The following is a 20,314-nucleotide window of genomic DNA, read 5'->3' on the forward strand; positions in this document are numbered from 1 at the left end:
AGAGAGCCGTGCATGGCCACCCGACCAGCCCAGCCCAGCGCACTGCCAGCAGGGAGGTGACGGGAAGCTGGGCCGACGCACACGAGACTGCAACAAAGGTCAGCACACGCACGGCAACACACCTTAAAGCCGCCTCCAACTTCTCCGAGGACGTTTCCCACGGGCACCCTGGTGTTCTCAAAGTGCACCTCGCAGGCTGGAACACACAACATCCAGGACCTCAGCTGAGGGGGACGAAGCGCTCTACCCCCGACCCCCACCCAGGGGCGTGGTTCATTCACTCACTCGCTCATTCATTCAGACCCTCCACAGTCCAAGCTAAGGGACCCAAGAGGCTGAGCCTTGTGAGGACCGCAGGGCAGCTCCAGGTGGGCCGAGGGCCACTTACAGGACACCAGCCTCAAGTGAACTGAGTGCCGACTGGGCCTAGGTGGGGAGGAGGGAGAAGGGAGGAAGGAGGAGTCCCAGGCTGGAAAGATGGGGGTCTGCTGTACTGCAACACTGACCCAGGACCCCCCAGCACCACCTTCCTCCAAGGCTGAGCGCCACGAGGTGGCGACGACCTCACCTTGAAGTCATCACTGCCCGATGTGCAGAGAAATTTTGCCAAATGCTCGGGTGGTAACAAAACTACTTAAGTCTCATGTTAGCTTGATGTTTGATATCTTTTTATCAAGATAAAATCTCACCTTGTCTCTCTCTCATACACACACATGCATGCACGTGCCACTCACTGTTGGAGCCTCGGATGCCTAACTTATCTTCAGGTTTCCCGCTGGTGACTCCACCGAAGTCTCTCTCTACTATGAACGCTGTGACCTTGTCCTTTACTGAGCCATTAGAATCAACAACCTCTGTCTTTGCAAACACAGTAAAAACACTGGCCAGTCCTCCATTGGTGATCCAGACCTGAGGAAAGAAAGCAAAAGGGCTCCAGAGAAAACCAAACTACTATAGACTGGCCACCCTCAGCACCAGCTGCCCGTCACAGCTCAGGCCAGGATGGGCTCAACCCAGCATCCCCAGAGCACGGATTTCCCCAGGAGACACAGGTGGCCCTGCACATGTGTCTGTGTGTGTGTCAAGCAGCTCCGGCTCAGCATGGAACAGCTGGGGGTGGGAGGGAGGCAGAAAGGAGTGAGGGGGAGGGGGAGGAGGGAGAGGGGAAGGAGGGGAGGGGAGGGGGAGGGAGGAGGAGGGGGAGGGGAGGAGGATGGGGAAGGGGAGGGGGAACAGACCTCAACAAACTGCTCTATATAGAACTTATTTGGATCTTAATTCAAGCAACTTGTTTGTAAAAAAAAAAGAAGTATGAGACAATCAGGGACGTTTGAACGTTAAGCAGATAGTAAGAAATGATCAAGGTTTAAGCGTACACCGTGACTTTCTCAGGCCCGTCCTGCAGAGATGCACTGAGCTCGTCACGGCTGCCATCCAGAAGTGCAGTGTGACGGAGGAAGCACTGAAGCCGGGAGACGGGGGTGGACGTTCACGACACTAAGCTTTTGTGTTTCAAATTCCGTGTAATAAAAAGTTAAAAGAACGGACACAGGAGAGCAGCTCAGGGAGGCGGGCAGCACCACGAAGGCCTGAAGGTTCAGGAGCCAGGACACCTCCGTTCCCATCCTGCCACTAAGCGGATGGTATGGTGGTGGGCCACGTAACCTCTCTGAGCCACCGTTTCTTCTTCCAAAGAAGGAGGCGCATCACCCGAGGATGACGGTTGAGAGGCGACGTGCCTGCCCTTTATGATCCCTGGAGCATGGGAAGTGGTCAGTGCGTGGCGGTGAAGGTCAGGACGGAGACACTGACGCGGCCACGGAGGCCACGCAGCTGTACCTTGGAGCCATTGAGGACGTAGTGTTTCTTATCTTCACTTAACGTGGCCCTGGTCCGGATGGAGGCGGCATCGCTCCCACTGCGGGGACAGAAATATGCGGTTGAGGGGTAATGCTGAAGACAGAAAAGAGCGGTTTCCAGGCCCCACGGAAAACAAAGGGCCAGCTAAGAGATACATTCAGCCTTGCAGCCACAGACCATCTGCAGACAGACGGGCATGTTCCAGTAAAACTTCACCTGTGAAAACAGGTGGCGAGGTGGGTTTGGCCGACCCTGCTCTGTCACATCGGGTGGAAAGGCGGCAGTGACGTTTGCGAGGTCTAAACACGGAAATGCCGGCTCACGCGGGCTCTAAGCTCCCGCAAGGTGAGTGCAGGGGACCCAGGTCCCCAGGTGGGGGAAGCAGACGGAAAGGGGCTGGATAACGGACTTGCCGTCACGGCAGCTGTGAGACGCGGGGCTCATCACCCCATCTCACTGAACCTCAGTTCACGGCCTGTAAAGTGGGGACAATACCACCCGCCCTCCATACTCTAAAAGTCGCTGCGAAGCCTGAATGCATTACTGTATATAAGGAGGGTTGCAAAGCACAAAAAAATTACAGGTGCTGTCAGCCATGTTATTTCATTTGTAAAGGTCACCAGGAAAGAGAAGTAAGGTAGAGATAAGACAGCATGAAGAGAATGGGTGAGAAAAGCTGTGGACTCAACTGCCGGGAAGTCTTCAGGGAGGGAAGAAGCCAGCCACCCCTCTTCAGTAAAAGCCCCTGGACCCTGAGGCCGTGAGTGTGCGCAGGGCTGACCTGGCTGGCTCTGTCAGGCAGAAGGCGGCCACGTGCTCCCCGGAAGCCAGCTTCGGCAGGTACCTGGCCTTCTGCTCCTCGTTGCCGGCCAAGATGATGCCCTGGCAACACACACGGGCTGCTTTCAGCGGTGGCAAGAAAGAAGTGTATGAAACATGCTTGCAGAACACGGCCCCTTCTGGAACATGCTTCCTTCACGCAAGAGCTGGCAGCCGCAGTAAAAAATGGGGAGCTGTTGGGGGGTCTGGGGAGCTGGGCTGCCAGGGGGACCCCCAAGCGCACAGTCCAGGGTGGCCTGGCACAGCTCCAGGGAGGGCCTCAGGCTTTCCGGCAATTCCGCCACTTCCCAGCAGGGTGGCCGGGTGGCTGGAGCCACAGCTGGTGCTTGGGCAGTGCCACGCCCGGGCGCCAAGCCTGCTGTGCACTCAGCCCCCTTGGTTTCTACGCTGAGCAAGAACCACCCAAGGAATGAGTGTGTGGGCCCCTGGACCTGCCCTGAAAGACTCCAAGTCCAGCGGAGTAGGAGGACAGGTGCCAACAGCAGGTGGGGGACACGCTCAGGCCCCGAGGGAGCCAAACAAGAGGTGGGGTCACCTCCAGCGCATGGTGAAGGCAGGCTCCATGGAGGCAGTGGCATCTGACCTGGGCCTGGAAGGATGGGTCAGAGGCGATGGGGCAGGAGGAAGTTTCAAAAGGAAGGACAGGGCCACCCAAGGGCACTGAGCATGGTACAGCGAGGCTGCAGGACAGTGAGGCTGCAGGACAGCGAGGCTGCAGGACACTGAGGCTGCAGGACAGTGAGGCTGCAGGACACTGAGGCTGCAGGACAGCGAGGCTGCAGGACACTGAGGCTGCAGGACAGCAGGCCTTCCTCCGAGGCGCTGAGCCGGCTGCCCCCTCGCCACCGCGGAAACCCAGACCCCTGACCTTGAGGCCGATGGCCTGGTGTGCTGCCAGCGTCACGGCGATGGAGCAGTCCAGGCTGATGATCTCCCCCAGCCGCGCATACATGGTGTTGGAGAGGCCCAGGCCACCTAGGGCAGAAACAGACCAGCTTCACGTACGCTCCAGCCCCAAATTCCTCCCAGGAAAGGCAAGTGGCTTTATAAAGTCAAGTCAGCTCACCATTTTTTAAAAATCACAACACAGAATGGTACAAAGGAAACAGAAATTACCCATAACTTATCACTCATAAAGAGCATTTCTGTGTACATCCTTTCAGACTTTTTCTAGGCATATAAGCATATTCAGGTGTATATTTTAATATAAGAATGTAATATTTAATACAAAAATACATAAACACCTAAACATACATAAAGTTACTTGAAATGCTGTGAATACCTCCTATCACAGATTGTGGGCTTCACAGTCGTGAACCCCATTCTGCAACCCACCCCCAGTATCTCGTGGCCTCCAGGAAAGGTCTCTCCGCCTGGGATACTGGCATCCGGGGCTGGGTCCTTCTGTCACAGGGGCGCCCCGTGTGCTGTAGGACGTGGGGTGGCCTCCTTGACCTCTGCCCACTAGATGCCAGTAGTTCCCCCTCCTCCACAGTTCTGACAACATAAATGTCTCTAGATGTTGCCAAATGGCCACCCGGGGTCGGGGGGCAAAGTCACCCTCAGAAGGAGTCAGTGTTCTAGGAGCAAAAAGAGAAAACACTAAAAACGCAGACTCCGCTGAACTTGGGTATTCCGCATTTTATCTTCAACTTCCGGCGGTGGTGGGGTGGCCCGGTGTGCACCTTACAAACGACTACCCGAGGCCTAAGGTCACACGCGGCCCAGCTGCAGGGGGCGCCTTCCACACCAGGGGAGGGCCGAGTCCCTGCAGGGGTGCGCAGCGTCCCCTGCGCTCAGTGGGGACCCAGGGAAGGCCAGGGCCCTGTGGCACCCATCACCACGCCTCTTTCAATCAAAACGCTTGTGCTCCTACTTGTTTTACATACTGAAGTCAGTGTTGCTTGTTAAAAAAAAACAAACTGATTTTTTTCCCCATGAAAGTATCACAAAAATCATGGGGGGAGGACAACCAATGGGGACAGATGACAGGTGGGTGGAGACTGCTTGATGGGGGAGGGGCTGAGGGGCCGGAAAGACCCGGGGGCACCCAGGGAACTGGAGGCGGAAACCAGGCTGCCGGTGGAAAGGCCTCTTTTCCAGGATGGTGGTTTCCAACCAGCCTTCAGAACACTCCAGGACTGGGAACAATTCCCGAAAATGTTTTGGGCATGAACATAAGGTTGCTGTTGCCTTCATTTCCCCAGGAAGGATTTAAAAAGAGGAAAGACAACGAAATAGTTCCAAATGCGACCACTGTCATCTCATGGAAGAAAAGAGCACTTTCACACCCAAGAAGGGGACATACAACAGGAATAAGGAATGGATTTGTGCAATCACATACATACACACACACACGCGCGCTGGCATAAAACACACAGAGATGCAAAAAGACATATTCCAATTTCACACAAAAATTGTCTGGAGGAAAACTTAACTGCTGCTTCTCATAAGTCAAGAAGTAGTTTCTTAATGATTCTCAAGGGGAAACAGGTATAATCACCAACCTGGCTGTGTCAGCCAGCTTTCCTCCACTATCTGTTTTCTCCAAGCACTTATTTTTCTCAGCTCATGACACCAACCGCCGCTCTGTGGCTCAGCCCCACTTGGTCTCTATTCTAATATTCAACGTGGCCCCCACCTTACGGCAGACAGTTCCCCGGGGCCTATGAGTACCAACAAGTGACACCGACAGGTCTCGAGGTCTGGGGAGAGCTCAGTCCCCAGTCCCCAGAGGCTGCAGGTGTAGCTCCCCCCAAGAGGCCTGTGCTGCATCCCGCCACCAGGGGGAGCAGCAGCAGCAATTATCTCATGTTTTCTGCACAGACTGTAACTCCTTCCACACACTTGGAAATGCGGTGAGAGGGATTTCATAGGATGACAAGTAGGAGACGTCCTTTAAGAGCTTAATGCACTGCGACAGACACACATATAAGCGAAGATTTAACCTGATTAAAATATGCCTCAATTAAGGAAAACAGGCATCAAACTCGTTTGTTCTAAATTTTCACATTTTGTCTCAGACTGCAGCAGCTGCAGGCTAGGTCCCAGTGGGACTTCCTGCACAGGCCCCCACCCTTGGCTGTGGGGTGGGGTGTGCGGGGGGCGCAGGTCTCACTTCAGCCCCGGAGATAAACCCGGCGGAGGCAGCACGTCAAGGACAGCGCCCGCGGCCGGGCCTCGCCGTGCAGGCCTGACCCACGGCCTGGCTGGGAGAACGCACCCGGATGTCACACACCACCTACAGCTCTTGGGTCCAAACCGCTAACCCTGTGCTGATGAAGCCGGAAGCCACCTCGGCCTGGGCTCGGCGGGAGGGCTCAGAGAGCAGGGGGTGCGGGGTGGAGGGCACACGTCTTCGTCAGAAGATCCCGAGAGTGAAAATACAGGGACGTGCGTCGGTGCCAGTGCTCGCGAGAGCCTATGTTTTGTCCCTGCTCCTCCCTCCCACACCCCGTGCCTGTCCCCTTGCTCCCACAGAACTGAGAGGACCACCCCTACATCAGGCAGGGGACACACAAGCTGCACGACGGGCTCAGTCTAACAGGGCCCAGCCACCAGGCAGGGATCCTGGGGGGAAGGCAGGGCCTTTCACTGTAAACCTCCAACAGCAACGGGCACGGCCCAGAGGACAACGGGCCTGCTCGAAGGCTCCCGAGGCCAGGGCTCCACCTCCCCGAGGCGGCCCGCGCCCCACAGCCGTGCACCCACCCCTTTGGCCGCTGGGCCCTGGCCCCTGGGCGTGCAGCACGTGGCCTTCCCTACACACAAAAGCACTTGCGGGCCTGGGGCAGCTCCTCTGCCAGACAGACCACAGGGCTTCACAGTGGAGACCACGCTGCACCGGCCCGAGCTGGCCAGAGGTGATACCCACCCCTCCTCCCCCACTCAAGGGACCCAGAGAGCACAGACATCCTGCAGGGTCCCTCCCCACCTCCGAGGAGGAAGGCACAGAACTGGATAGCTCTTCCCGCTGAAAAGCCTCTTAGGCCACATACTCACCAGCCAGCCACCCTGGATTTAACAACCCACAAAGGGATGTTTTACAGCCTGACCTTGGACTTCATGCATTTTCAAAGGCCAGATTTCTGGAACAGAACCCTTTTTTGGACAAATACGGAGGGTTTTCTTAAAAGCCAAACTGGTTGGGTGGTGGTTTCCTTTACTTACCGTATTCTTCTGGGACTTGCATCCCAAAAAGCCCCAGGCTCTTCAGTTTCTCTAAAGTTTCATTTGGGATTTTTCCCTCCCGGTCGATTTTTTGAGAGTCCACTGCCAAGAGGAAATATTTTGATTAAACAAACTATAACCTATGTTTACACAAATAGAGGTAAACACAACAGTTGTTGTGTGTTATACAACCCCAGCATCAGAAACTTCAGAACTGGAAATTGTCTAGCCGTGGTCATTCAGCATGTGTTCAATTTTATCTCATTCGCCCAGCAAGAATTGCATTTCAGAAAATTACCACTACCAGGTAACGTTCTGTTTCTTGATCTGGGTGTATTCATTGCGTAAAACTGCAGAAACTATACATTTATGAGACCTAAACTTTTCTGCAGGCATTTTTTACTAAACTTGAACTTTTGTTTTATCACCTGTACCTTCTAGCAAATTAGACAATAAACACGCAACTGCCAGCACTGCCCTAAAACGTTTGGCTACATAGCCAGACTCTAGGCAGCTTCTGGACCCGGCTCCACCAGTGTTCAGAACCACACCCTTTCCCCAGAGCCCACAGGTTCTTGAGAACACATCAGTCTGTTTACCACCAACACACACAACCACCAGAGCAAAACTCAGCCATCACTGTGTTAGCTCTGCAACCGCACACTTTTACATGAACCAAGTAAAAGTGTTTTCATCAACTGCCAACAAATTAAACTTCATCACTATTACAAATCATAGAAACAACCATAATCACACTTATAAACCTTTATACATATGGCTCACTAATGAGAAATATAGGTTCCCCAAATGGAGTCCAAGCCCCTCGTTTTTTACTTTTACAATTCTACTGACATATGTAATTGGTACATAATAAACTGTACATATTTAGAATAATTTTTTGAGTTCTGACATCTGTTCACCCATGAAACCATTCCCACAATCAACAAAAGCATTTCCTTTTCCACCGAAATTTCCTCATGTCCCTCTGTGATCAATCCATCCCTCCACCTCCATCTCCAGGCAACCACTAATCTTTTCAGCTATAGATTGGTTTGCATTTTTGGGTTTTTATATAAATGGAATCACAAGGCATTTTTTTTGATCTGGCCTGATTTGGCCTAATGATTTTGAAATTCATCCATATTGTTGCAGGTATAAATACTTCATTCCTTTTTATTGTTCAGTACCTACTGTATGGGTATAAAACCGTTTATCTATTCACCCCTTGAAGGACATCTGGTTGGTTCCCAGTTTTTGGCTCTTAGAAATAAAGATCCTGTGAACATTCATATTCAAGTTTTGGTGCAACTACATGTTTTCATTACACTTTGGAGCACAGTGGCTGGGCTGTATGGTACGGTATGTTCAACTCTGAAGAAACTGCCAGGATCTGGGAAGACTTCCTTCCCGCAAGATGGAGGTACAGGGACTGGATTTATCTCGCTGCCTTAGAATACAGGATATCAGATACAAGGAGGAAGAGTCATGTATTACTAGGACCAAAGAATCAGTCCGAGGCCATGTGCATTCTCCACAGGGCAACAGCGCCCCCAAGGGGGTGAAAACGGTTCTGGAGGAAGGGGAGCGAAAAAATATTTTATGTACAAAGCACAGCAACACGTATAACACATAAGCAGATAATAATATAGTTGTGGCATTAAAATTTCACAGAGGGATGTGATTAGGGTAAAAAGATGTCTAAAAGGGCTCTGGGGGAAGAGAGAGCAGTAAAAAAAAAAAGTTGAAAAACAGTGCCCTACAGGCTTCCTCTGCGCCTCCTAACGACACTTAAAAGCAAGTCTCGAATGGATCAAGCTATTCCAAGTAACTTAATTGTGCCTTGGAACAAAGCTTAAGACCATACTACACACACACACACACACACACACAGAGCACCAATAATGTAAAATCCACAATGACTGGCATCCAACAGAAAACTACCAGGCACATGAAGAAGCTGGAAAATATGAGTGATAATGAGAAGAAAAATCAATCAACTGAACATGACGTAGAAATAACAAAGATGACAGTGGACAAGGGTATTACATGAGTTATTATAGGGGCTTCCCTAGTGGCGCAGTGGTTGAGAATCCACCTGCCAATGCAGGGGACACGGGTTCAAGCCCCAGTCCAGGAAGATCCCACATGCCACGGAGCAACTAAGCCCATGCACCACAACTACTGAGCCTGCATGCCACAACTACTGCAGCCCACGTGCCTAGAGCCCGTGCTCGGCAACAAGAGAAGCCACTGCAATGAGAAGCCCACGCACCACAACGAAGAGTAGCCCCTACTCGCTGCAACTAGAGAAAGCCCACGCGCAGCAACAGAGACCCAACACAGCCAAAAATAAATAAATAAAACAAATAAATTTATTTAAAAAAGTTATTGCAACCAAATTCCAAATGCTCAAAAACGTAGAAGAAAATATGAGCATATTAAGGAGAGACGTGGAAAAATAAAAAGACACAAATCAAATTTCCAGAGATGAAACAATGTTTAATATGAAAAACACTGGATCGGATTAACAGTAGACCAAATACCAGGGGGAAAAGAAGATTAGTGAACACGAGACATAATAATAAAAGCTATACAAAATAAAAAAGACAAAAAAACAACAACAGAGCATCAGTGAGTTGTGGGACAACCTCAAGCAGATATAGATATCTATATCTTTATATACATATATTTTTATAGATACGCATGTTTTGTGTATATATATATATATAAAATCTCCAAAGGAGAGCAGGGAGGAAGGAGTGTGGGAATGTGGTATGGTTGGTGATAAAACAATGTTTAAAGAAATAATGACCAAAATTTACCAAAGTTGATAAACACTATAAACATACAGATCCAAGAAGTTCAAAGGACCCTGAGAAAAATGTGAAGAAAACTACACTAATATCAATTTCTCTAAAACCACTTCAAAGCAGCCAGATACGAAGAAACACACATGAAAAAAAACAAAGATAATATGGTAGCAGATGTCTCATCAGAAACAATGCTAAATCAGAAGAGACCGCTAAAAGAAAAATGTTGTCAACACAGAAATCTTTTCTGATGAAACAGACTTTCCAGATACATAAAAGCTGTAGATACTCACCCCTGCAAAGCTGCACCACAAGAAAAGTGAAAAGAAGTCCCTCCCACAGAAGAATGATGGTACCAAGAGGAAGTCAATACATAAAATGGTAAATTTTATTCCATGTACATTTTATGACAGGAAGAAAGGAAGGAAGGAAACAAAGTATTGTAGGGTTTATAAAGAATGTAGAAATAAAATGTATGAAATAGAACATGGGCTGGGAAAGCAGAAACGTAAGGCTCTTACACCATACATGAAGTGGTATAATATTAGCTGAAGGCAGATTTTGATAAGACATAGTATATGTTTACATACTATAAATTCTAAAGCAACCACTTATAAAACACAAGATCATAACTAATAAACCAACAAAAAAGATAAAATGGAATCATAAAAAATACTCCATTAATCCAAAAAAAGCAGGAAAAGAGGGAAAAAGATCAAAGATAATATGGGACAAATAAACAGCTAGATGATAACGTTAAACCCAACTATATATATATCAATAATCACATTAAAATAATCATATATCAAAAACCAATTAAAAGGCACAGAATGGGGGAGGGTGAAATGGGTAAAGGAGATCAAGTGTATGGTGACAGATGGAAAGTGAAGTTTTGGTGCCATGGCATAATATACACAGAAATAGGAATATAGTGTTGTACACAGGAAACTTACAATGTGACAAACCAACGTTACCTCAATAAAAAATAAATTTAAAGGGCTTCCCTGGTGGCGCAGTGATTGAGAGTTCGCCTGCCGATGCAGGGAACACGGGTTCATGCCCCGGTCCGGGAAGATCGCACATGCCGCGGAGCGGCTGGGCCCGTGAGCCATGGCCGCTGAGCCTGCGCGTCTGGAGCCTGTGCCCCGCAACGGGAGAGGCCACAACAGTGAGAGGCCCGCGTACCGCAAAAAAAATAAATAAAACATAAATAAATAAATTTTAAAAAGGAGGGCTTCCCTGATGGCACAGTGGTTAAGAATCTGCCTGCCAATGCAGGGGCCAATGCAGGGGACACGGGTTCGAGCCCTGGTCCGGGAATATCCTACATGCCATGGAACAACGAAGCCCATGTGCTACAACTACTGAGCCTGCGCTCTACAGCCCATGAGCCACAACTACTGAGCCCACGTGCCACAACTACTGAAGCGCATGAGCCTAGAGCCCATGCTCCGCAACAAGAGAAGCCACCGCAATGAGAAGCCTGCGCACCACAACGAAGAGTAGCCCCTGCTCACCGCAACTAGAGAAAGCCCGCACCCAGCAACGAAGACCCAACGCAGCCAAAAATAAAAAAATAATTAAATTTATTAAGAAAGGAAAAAAAGACTATCAAATTGGATTAAAAAAACAATATTCAACTATGCTGCCCATAAGAAATCACTTTCTCATTTTTATTTTAAACTTTTATTTTCACATAATTTTAGATTTAAAGAAAAGTCACAAAAATAGTATAGGGTTCCTGTATACTCTTCATCCAGCTTCTCCTAACAGAAGCTAACAGAACCATGGGGAAACTATCAAAATTAAGAAATGGACATTCATACAATATTACTAAGTTACAGAATTAATTTGAATTTCATCAGTTTGTCCATTAATACCCTATTTCTTTCCTGGGATCCAATCCAGGATCCCAACTGTATTTAGCTGTCACATCCCCTTAACATTCTCCAGAGTGAATCCAACAATACAAAAAATGATAATATATCACAACCAAGGGGAACTATCCTGGGAATGTAAGTGTCGTTCAGTGTTCAAAATCCAGTCAATGTAATTTACTACGTCAACAGAATAAACAATAAAAAACATAATCATCTTCATGCAGAAAAAAAACATAATCATCTTCATGCATCTTCATAGATGCAGAAAAAAACACTGGACACAATTTGATACAATTTATGATGAAAACACGCAACAAACCAGAAATAAAGGGAAACTTCCTTAACCTGGTACAGGGCAAAAAAATGTACATTCCAAAAAAATGTACAGCTAATTCATACTTAATGGTAAAAGACAATGTTTTCTCCCTAAAATCAGGCACAAGTCAAGGAAGTTGGCTCTGACCACTCCTATTCAACATACTAGAGACGTCAGCCGTTGAATTAAACAAAGAAAAGAAAGGGAAACCAGGCTGGAAAGGAAGACAAGAAACTGCCTTCATCACCAACCACGTTGACTGTCTATATACTAAACCCTCTGGGATTGATCAAAAAAGTTGCAAGAGCTAATAGATGAGCTTAAGAAGGCTGCAGGATACAAGGTCAATATACAAAAACCAACTGTACTCACTGAAGAGGCTACGTTAAGGGAACAACTAAACACATGAAAAAATGTTCAATATCATCGGGCATCAGGGAAATGCAAATTAAAACCACAATGAGATAACACTCCACATCTATCAGAATGGCCAAAATTTTTAGAAGTTTTTTTAAAAACAAAACCAGTGGCAACACCAAATCCTGGCAAAAAAGGCACAGAAACTGGATCAAATACACTGCTATTGGGAACGTAAAATGGTACAGCCAACACTCTGAAAATAATTAAACACAGAACTACCTCAGGACCCAACAACTGCACTCCTGGGCATTTATCCCAGAGAAAAGAAAACGTGTTCACACAAAGCTTGTACACAAACGTACACAGAAGTTTTATTCGTAAGAGCCTCAAAACTGGAAACAACCAAGACGTACTTCAACATCAGAACAGTCAACAAATTGTGTTAACCCGTAACATGGAAAACTACCGAACAATAAAAAAGAAAAAACCACTGATACACGGCAACTTACAGGAGAATTATGCTGAGTAAAAAAGGCCAATCCCAAAGTTTATATACTGTATGGTTCCATTAATATAACATTTTTGAAATAACAAAATTATAAAAATGGAGAACAGACTAGTGGTTTCCAGAAGCTGGGGAGGAGAGGGCAAGAAGTGGCTATGTCTATAAAAGGAACGCATGAGGGATTCTTGTGATGTAACTGTTCTGTATCATGACTGTGGTGCTTGTCACATGAATCTATATATATGACAAAATTACATAAGTCCACACACAATCAGTAAACGTACAACTGGCAAAATCTGAATAAGGTTGATGTCAATTTCCTGGTTGTGATAACATTCTGTGGTTATGCAAGACGTATTCCATAAAGCTATGCATTGGGGGAAACTGATTGGGTGAAGGGTATAACTGATCTCTGAATTATTTCTTACAACTGCATGTGAATCTACAATTATCTCAAACTAAAGTTTTTTTAAAGCAAATAATGTCATCATGAAATGTTATCATATTACATACATATTAAATTTAATGGGAATAACCCTGAGGTTGAATTAAGAAATCCCCACGAAAACACCCACATCTGCTGAAGGTCAACTAAAATTGATTTTCAACAACAAAAACTATGACACAATGGGTGACATTTTTCTTTCATCTTGTTTATAGTTCCTAAATCTCCTTTAAATGAGCGTGAATTTCTTTTATTAATGAAATAAAATATAGATTATGAAGAAAAATTTCAGAAATAGAAACAAGTATATACAGAAAAAAGTGAACTTCCATACCACTGTAAAAATAATGTGTAAAAAAATCAACTGTATTTCTAGATACAAACAATGAACAATCAGAAATTGGAATTTTAAAAAGTGCCATTTATGATAATGTCAAAGAATTTTAAATACTTACGGATACATTTTACAAACCATCAAAAAAACATTAAGGATCAGTTGAGAAACCATCAGAAACTTTTGTCAAAATTTGTCCAAGGTTGGGACTTCCCTGGTGGCACAGTGGTTAAGAATCCGCCTGCCAATGCAGGGGACATGGGTTTGATCCCTGGTCCAGGAAGATCCCACATGCCGCTGAGCAACTAAGCCTGTGCGTCACAACTACTGAGCCTGCACTCTAGAGCCCACATGCCACAACTACTGAAACCCACACACTGCAACTACTGAAGCCCACGTGCTCTAGGGCCTGCATGCCGCAACTACTGAACCAGCATGCGGCAACTACTGAAGCCTGTGCTCTGCAACAAGTGAAACCACCACAACGAGAAGCCTACGCACTGCAACAAAGAGTAGCCCCTGCTCGCCGCAACTAGAGAAAGCCTGTACACAGCAACGAAGACCCAATGCAGCCAAAAAAAAAAGAAGAAAAAAAATGTCCAGGGTCTCTACACTGACCATGACACATAAAATGCTGCTGAGAGAATTATATAAGAATCAAATAAATGGGGAGATATCCCACGATCGTGCATTTGAAAATTCAGTATTGTTATAATCTCAATTCTCCCTCAAACTGATTTACAGATTTATTGTAACCCCAATCATAACACACAAAGGCCTTTTTGTTGAAGCTGAAAAGCTGATTCCAAAATTTATAAGCAAATGCAAAGGACCTAGAGGAGCCAAACAACTTCAGAAAACAACAAGGCTGGAGGACTAACACTACTTGCTTTCAAGCCTATTACAAAGCTCAGTAAAGAAGGCAACATAATATTTGCATCAAAATAGACAAATAGAACAGAGGATTCAGAAACAGACCCTCACATAAATGATTTTTTCCATTTTTTTATATTGTGGCAAAATACACATAAAATTTACTATCTTAGCCAGTTTTAAGTGTGCAATTCAGTAGTATTACGTACATTCACATTATTGTGCAACCATCACCACCACCCATCTCCAGAACTCGTTTCACCATTCAAAACAGTTAACTTTGCCCTCATTACACAGTAACTCTCCATTCCTCCTCCCCCACCAACCCCCGGCAACCACAATTCTATTACTTTCTGTCTCTATGGATTTGACTGCTCTCAGTATCAATACTTCATACAAGTGAAATCAATCAGTATTTGTCCTTTTCTGACCAGCTTATTTCACTTAGCGAAATGTCCTCAAGGTTCATGTTGTAGCATTGGTCCAAATTTCCCTCCTTTTAAAGGTTAAATAATATTCCATTGTATGCATATGCATTTTATTTACCCACTTATCTGTTAACCTGGTTGTGTCTTTGGATCTAAACTGAATCTCCTGTAGACAAGATATAGCTGGATTATTTTTTAAATCTGGCAACTTCTGACTTTTGATGGAAGAGTTTAATCTATTTACTTTTAAAGTAATTAGTGGTAAGGAAAGACTTCTGTCATTTTGTTATTTATATAACTTTTTTTGCCTATCTTTTTTTGCATTATTGTCTTCTTTTTACTTGATTTTTTGCAGTGAAACATTTCAATTCCTCTCTCATTTGCTTTCATGTATATTCTTTAGGTATTTTCTTTGTAGTTACCATGGGGATCACATTGAACATCTCAAAGTTATAACAACCTCATGTGAATTTACACCAGCTTAACTTCAATAACATACTAAAATTCTGTTCCTTTAAAGGCTCCATATCCACCCTTTTCTTTTATTGTTGTCACAAAATTACATCTTTATGCACCATGTCCAAATACATAAATAATTGTTTCAAACGATTTTTAGTCTCTTAATAGAGAACAAAATGTAGAGTTACAAAGTTACAGTGATACTAGCTTTTAGACTGATGTTTTTCTAAAAAATATATTAGACTCTTAAATCAAGTAGAAAACAAAAACTACAGTTATAAACCATTGTTACAACAATACTAGGTTTTATACCTGCCCATGTATTTACCTTCAATGAGATCTTTATTTCTTTACATGGACTTGAGTTGCTGTCTAGTGTCCTGAGCATTTCTTTTTTTTTTTTTTTTTTTTTTTTTTGCGGTACGCGGACCTCTCACTGTTGTGGCCTCTCCCGTTGCGGAGCACAGGCTATGGACGCGCAGGCTCAGTGGTCATGGCTCACGGGCCCAGCCCCTCCGCGGCATGTGGGATCTTCACGGACCGGGGCACGAAACTGTGTCCCCTGCACTGGCAGGCAGACTCTCAACCACTGCGCCACCAGGGAAGCCCCCTGAGCATTTCTTGTAGGGCAGAGCCAGTGGTAACAAACTCCCTCAGCTTTTATCTGGGAATGTCTTAATTTCACCCTTACTTTGAAAGGACAGTTTGCCAGATATAGCATTCTTGGTTGAGAATTTTTTCCTTTTAGCACTTTGAATATATTGGCCCACTGCTTTCTGGCCTCCAAAGTTTCTGATGAGAAATCTACTGATGATCTTATTGAGGATCCCTTGTCTGTTGCTTCTCTCTTACAGCTCTCAAGACTCTTTTGGTCTTTGTCTTCTGACAGTGTGATTATATACCGTGTCTTGGTGTAGGTCTCTATGATTCATCCTATTTGGAGTTTGCTTAGCTTCTTGGATGTTTATATTCACGTCTTTCACGAAATTTGAGAAGTTTTCAAGCAATGTTTCTTCAAATAGTCTCTCTTCTCTTTCTGGGACTCCCACAATATGTATGCATTTAACAGTGCTCCACAGGTTCCTCAAGTTCACTTTTCTTCAATATTTTTTTTCCTGTTCTTCAGACTTGATTATTTTCCATTATGCTTTCAGCAAGTTCATTGATTCTTCTGCCTTCTCAAATCTGTCTCTGAATCTCTCTAGTGAACTCTTCCTTTCAGTCACTGTACTTTTCACCTCCCAAACGTCATTTTTGTTTCTTTTTAGGTTTACTGCCTCTTTATTGATACTTCCATTTTGTTCACACATTCGTCACTTCCTGCATGTCTTGTTAGTTAAGCATCTTTAAGACGCGGCTGTTTTTAAGTCTTTGTCTAGTAGCTCCTCCATCAGGTCTTTTACAGGAAGAGTTTTTTGTTGGTTCTTTCTTTTTCTTTGAATGGGTCATACTTGTCTGCTCTGCTTTTGTTGAAAACTGGACATGTGAATTAATAATGTGGTAACTTGGGAAATCAGATTTTCCCTCTTCCCAGGGTTTGCTCCTTTTTCTTTTTTGGCCGTGCTGTGTGGCATGTGGGATCTCAGTTCCCTGACCAGGGATCAAACCTGCACCCCCTGCAGTGGAAGCACAGAGTATTAACCACTGGTCCACCAGGGAAATCCCCAGGGTTTGCTCTTATTTCCTTAATTGAAACATATTTGACATAAAACATTGTCTAAGTTCAAGGTGTACAACATGTTGATTTGATACATTTATATATTGCAATAGGACTGCCACCACAGCCGTAGCTAATACCTCTAATACATCACACAATTATCATTTCTTTTTGAGGCGGTAATAATTAAGATCTATTCTGTCAGCACATTTGATATTTATAGTACAGTGTTGTTGTCTATAATCACAATAATGTACATCAGATCTCCAGGACTCACTTATCTACTAGTTCCAAGTGTATACCCTTAAACAACGCCTCTCCAATTCCCCCATTCCCCAGCCCCTAGTAATCACATATTCAACTGTTTTAGGAGTTCAGTTTTAGATTCCACATATAAGTGATTATCACAATACTTGTCTTTCTCTGACTTATTACACTAAGCATACTATCCTCAAGGTCCATCCAGGTTGTTGCAAGTGGCAGGACTTCCTTTCTCATGGATGAATAATATTCTACTTTACTTACATATATCTTGGTATCTTACATCTTCTTTATCCATTCAACAACTGGAGAACACTTAGGTTGTTTCCATACCTTGGCTATTGTGGATAATGTTGCAATAAACATGGGAGTGCATATTATGTCTTTGGGTTAGTGTTTTCATTTTTTTATATAATTAATTAATTAATTAAGTTTTGGCTGCATTGGGTCTTCATTGCTGCACGCAGACTTTCTCTAGTTGTGGCAAGTGGAAGCTACTCTTTGTTGCGGTGTGAGGGCTTCTCACTGTGGTGGCTTCTCTCGTTGCAGAGCACGGGCTCTAGGCACATGGGCTTCAGTAGTTGTGGTACACAGGCTCAGTAGTTGTGGTGCACGGGTTTAGTTGCTCCGCGGCATGTGGGATCTTCCTGGACCAGGGATTGAACCCATGTCCCCTGAACTGGCAGGTGGATTCCTAACCACTGCACCATCAGGGAAGTCCCAGTGTTTTCATTTCTTTTGGGTATATACCAAGAAGTGAATTACTGGATATGGTAGTTCGATTTTAATTTTTAAAGGAGCCTCCATACTGTTTTCCATAGTGGCTGACAAATTTACAATCCCACCAACAGTGCACAAGGGTTCCATTTTGCCACATCTTTATCAACATTTGTTATCTGTGGTCTTTTTGATGATAGTCATTCTAACAGGTGTGAGGTGTTATCTCATTGTGGTTTTGATTTGCATTTCCCTGTTTAGTGATGTTGAGCACTTTTTTCATGTATCTGTTGGACATCTGTGTGTCTTCTCTAGAAAAATGTCTATTTAGTTCCTCTGCCCATCTTTTAACCTTTTTTTTTTTTGCTATTGAGTTGCATGAGTCCTTTATATATTTTGGATATTAGTCCCCTAGCCAATATACGCTTTGCAAATATTTTCTCCCATTCCTTAGGATGCCTTTTCATTTTGTTGATTATTTCCTTTGCTGTGCAGAAGATTTTAGGTTTGATATTCCACATGTTGATTTTTATTTTTGTTGTTTGTGCTTATGGGTTTTGTTTTGCTTTTTAATTGTTGTAGGCTTTGTCTATGCCGAGGATCAGCCTGAGGTGTAAACTTAAGGTCTTTTCAGGTCTTTCCTGAGCCTGTCCCTTTCCCATGTCATTTGCCACCCATATACGTGTTTGCTTTAGAAGGTTCTAGTATTCCATCTGGCTCCTGAAAAAACAAAAAGAGGGACTTCCCCGGCAGTCCAGGAGTTAAGACTACGCCCACCCACTGCAGGGGGCACAGGTTCGATCCTTGGTTGGGGAACTAAGATCCCACATGCCACACAGCCGAAAGAAAAAAAGGCAAAAAGAAAATGAAGAGGAAAAAAGGCACTAGTCCTTTAAATCCCCTAGAAGTGACTTCTGCCAGAAGGGAAGGGGCTTGCAACATTGTAAGAAGCTGCAACACCATGGCCTCTGCCTCTTTGTCTGCACCTCTGATCAGAAGCAGCAATCAGCAACCAGCACAGATCCCTAATACTTGATGCACAGGGTCCATTTTGCCCATTCTGGCTCCCACAAGCTGTGTACAGGCTGCTCCAGGAACAAGTGCATAGCAGCCTGCTTTGGGTCTGGGGTTGGATAGCTGCTTCTGTGCTCAGAGCTGAAACTGATTGAAATTAACCACATTTTTGTCCAAGCACCCCCCACCACCACCACCAATCCAGACTCCAGAGCTCCTCAACAGTTACAACAGACAGATTCTGCCAGTGCAATTGTTGTCTGGCGGGGAGACAGATTCCTGCTGCTACATACTCTGCCATCTTCCGGGAATCTTATGGTCAATTGGTTTTTGACAGAAGTATCAAAGTCAGTTAAATAGGGAAAGGATCATCCTTTCAATAAATGTTGCTAGAACGACTGGATAGCCACATGCAAAAAAGAAATCCTCAAACGTTACCTCACATCGTGAACAAAATTACCTGGGACTGGATCATAAATCTAAATGTTAACAGATAAAAATATAAACCTTCTAAAACAAGATACAGATGAAAATCATCATGACCAATGATCAAGGGATCAATCCAAGAAGAAAATATAACAATTGTCAATATTTATGCACCCAACATAAGAGCACCTCAATACATAAGGCAAATACTAACAGTCATAAAAGGGGAAATCGACAGTAACACATTCAGAGTAGGGGGCTTTAACACCCCACTTTCACCAATGGACAGATCATCCAAAATGAAAATAAATAAGGAAACACAAGCTTTAAATGATACATTAAACAAGATGGACTTAATTGATATTTATAGGACATTCCATCCAAAAGCAACAGAATACACTTTCTTCTCAAGTGCTCATGGAACATTCTCCAGGATAGATCATATCTTGGGTCACAAATCAAGCCTTGGTAAATTTAAGAAAATTGAAATTGTATCAAGTATCTTTTCCAACCACAATGTTATGAGACTAGATATCAATTACAGGAAAAGATCTGTAAAAAATACAAACACATGGAGGCTAAACAATACACTACTTAATAATGAAGTGATCACTGAAGAAATCAAAGAAGAAATTAAAAAATACCTAGAAACAAATGACAATGGAGACACGACGGCCCAAAACCTTGGGATGTAGCAAAAGCAGTTCTAACAGGGAAGTTTATAGCAATACAATCCTAGCTTAAGAAACAAGAAACATCTCAAATAAACAACCTAACCTTGCACCTAAAGCAATTAGAGAAAGGAGAACAAAAAACCCCCAAAGTTAGCAGAAGGAAAGAAATCATAAAGATCAGATCAGAAATAAATGAAAAAGAAAGGAAGGAAACGATAGCAAAGATCAGTAAAACTAAAAGCTGGTTCTTTGAGAAGATAAACAAAATTGATAAACCATTAGCCA

General features: G+C 44.6%; 1 protein-coding gene across 1 annotated transcript in view; it reads right to left on the minus strand.

The window, feature by feature from the left end:
* Window positions 1–20,314, minus strand: part of ACAD9 (acyl-CoA dehydrogenase family member 9) — a 59,188-nt gene that overhangs the window by 18,863 nt on the left and 20,011 nt on the right. The window contains exons 3-8 of the mRNA XM_082639156.1: window positions 6,871–6,972; window positions 3,569–3,675; window positions 2,642–2,742; window positions 1,840–1,918; window positions 735–909; window positions 123–196 (exon numbers count right to left, since the gene is read on the minus strand). Coding sequence (XP_082495282.1) covers window positions 123–196; window positions 735–909; window positions 1,840–1,918; window positions 2,642–2,742; window positions 3,569–3,675; window positions 6,871–6,972 — 638 coding nt within the window. The remainder of the gene's footprint in view (window positions 1–122; window positions 197–734; window positions 910–1,839; window positions 1,919–2,641; window positions 2,743–3,568; window positions 3,676–6,870; window positions 6,973–20,314) is intronic.

The sequence above is a fragment of the Mesoplodon mirus genome (genome assembly GCF_964341445.2).
Source record: "Mesoplodon mirus genome assembly, chromosome: 12".
In the NCBI taxonomy this organism is placed as follows: Eukaryota; Metazoa; Chordata; class Mammalia; order Artiodactyla; family Ziphiidae; genus Mesoplodon; species Mesoplodon mirus.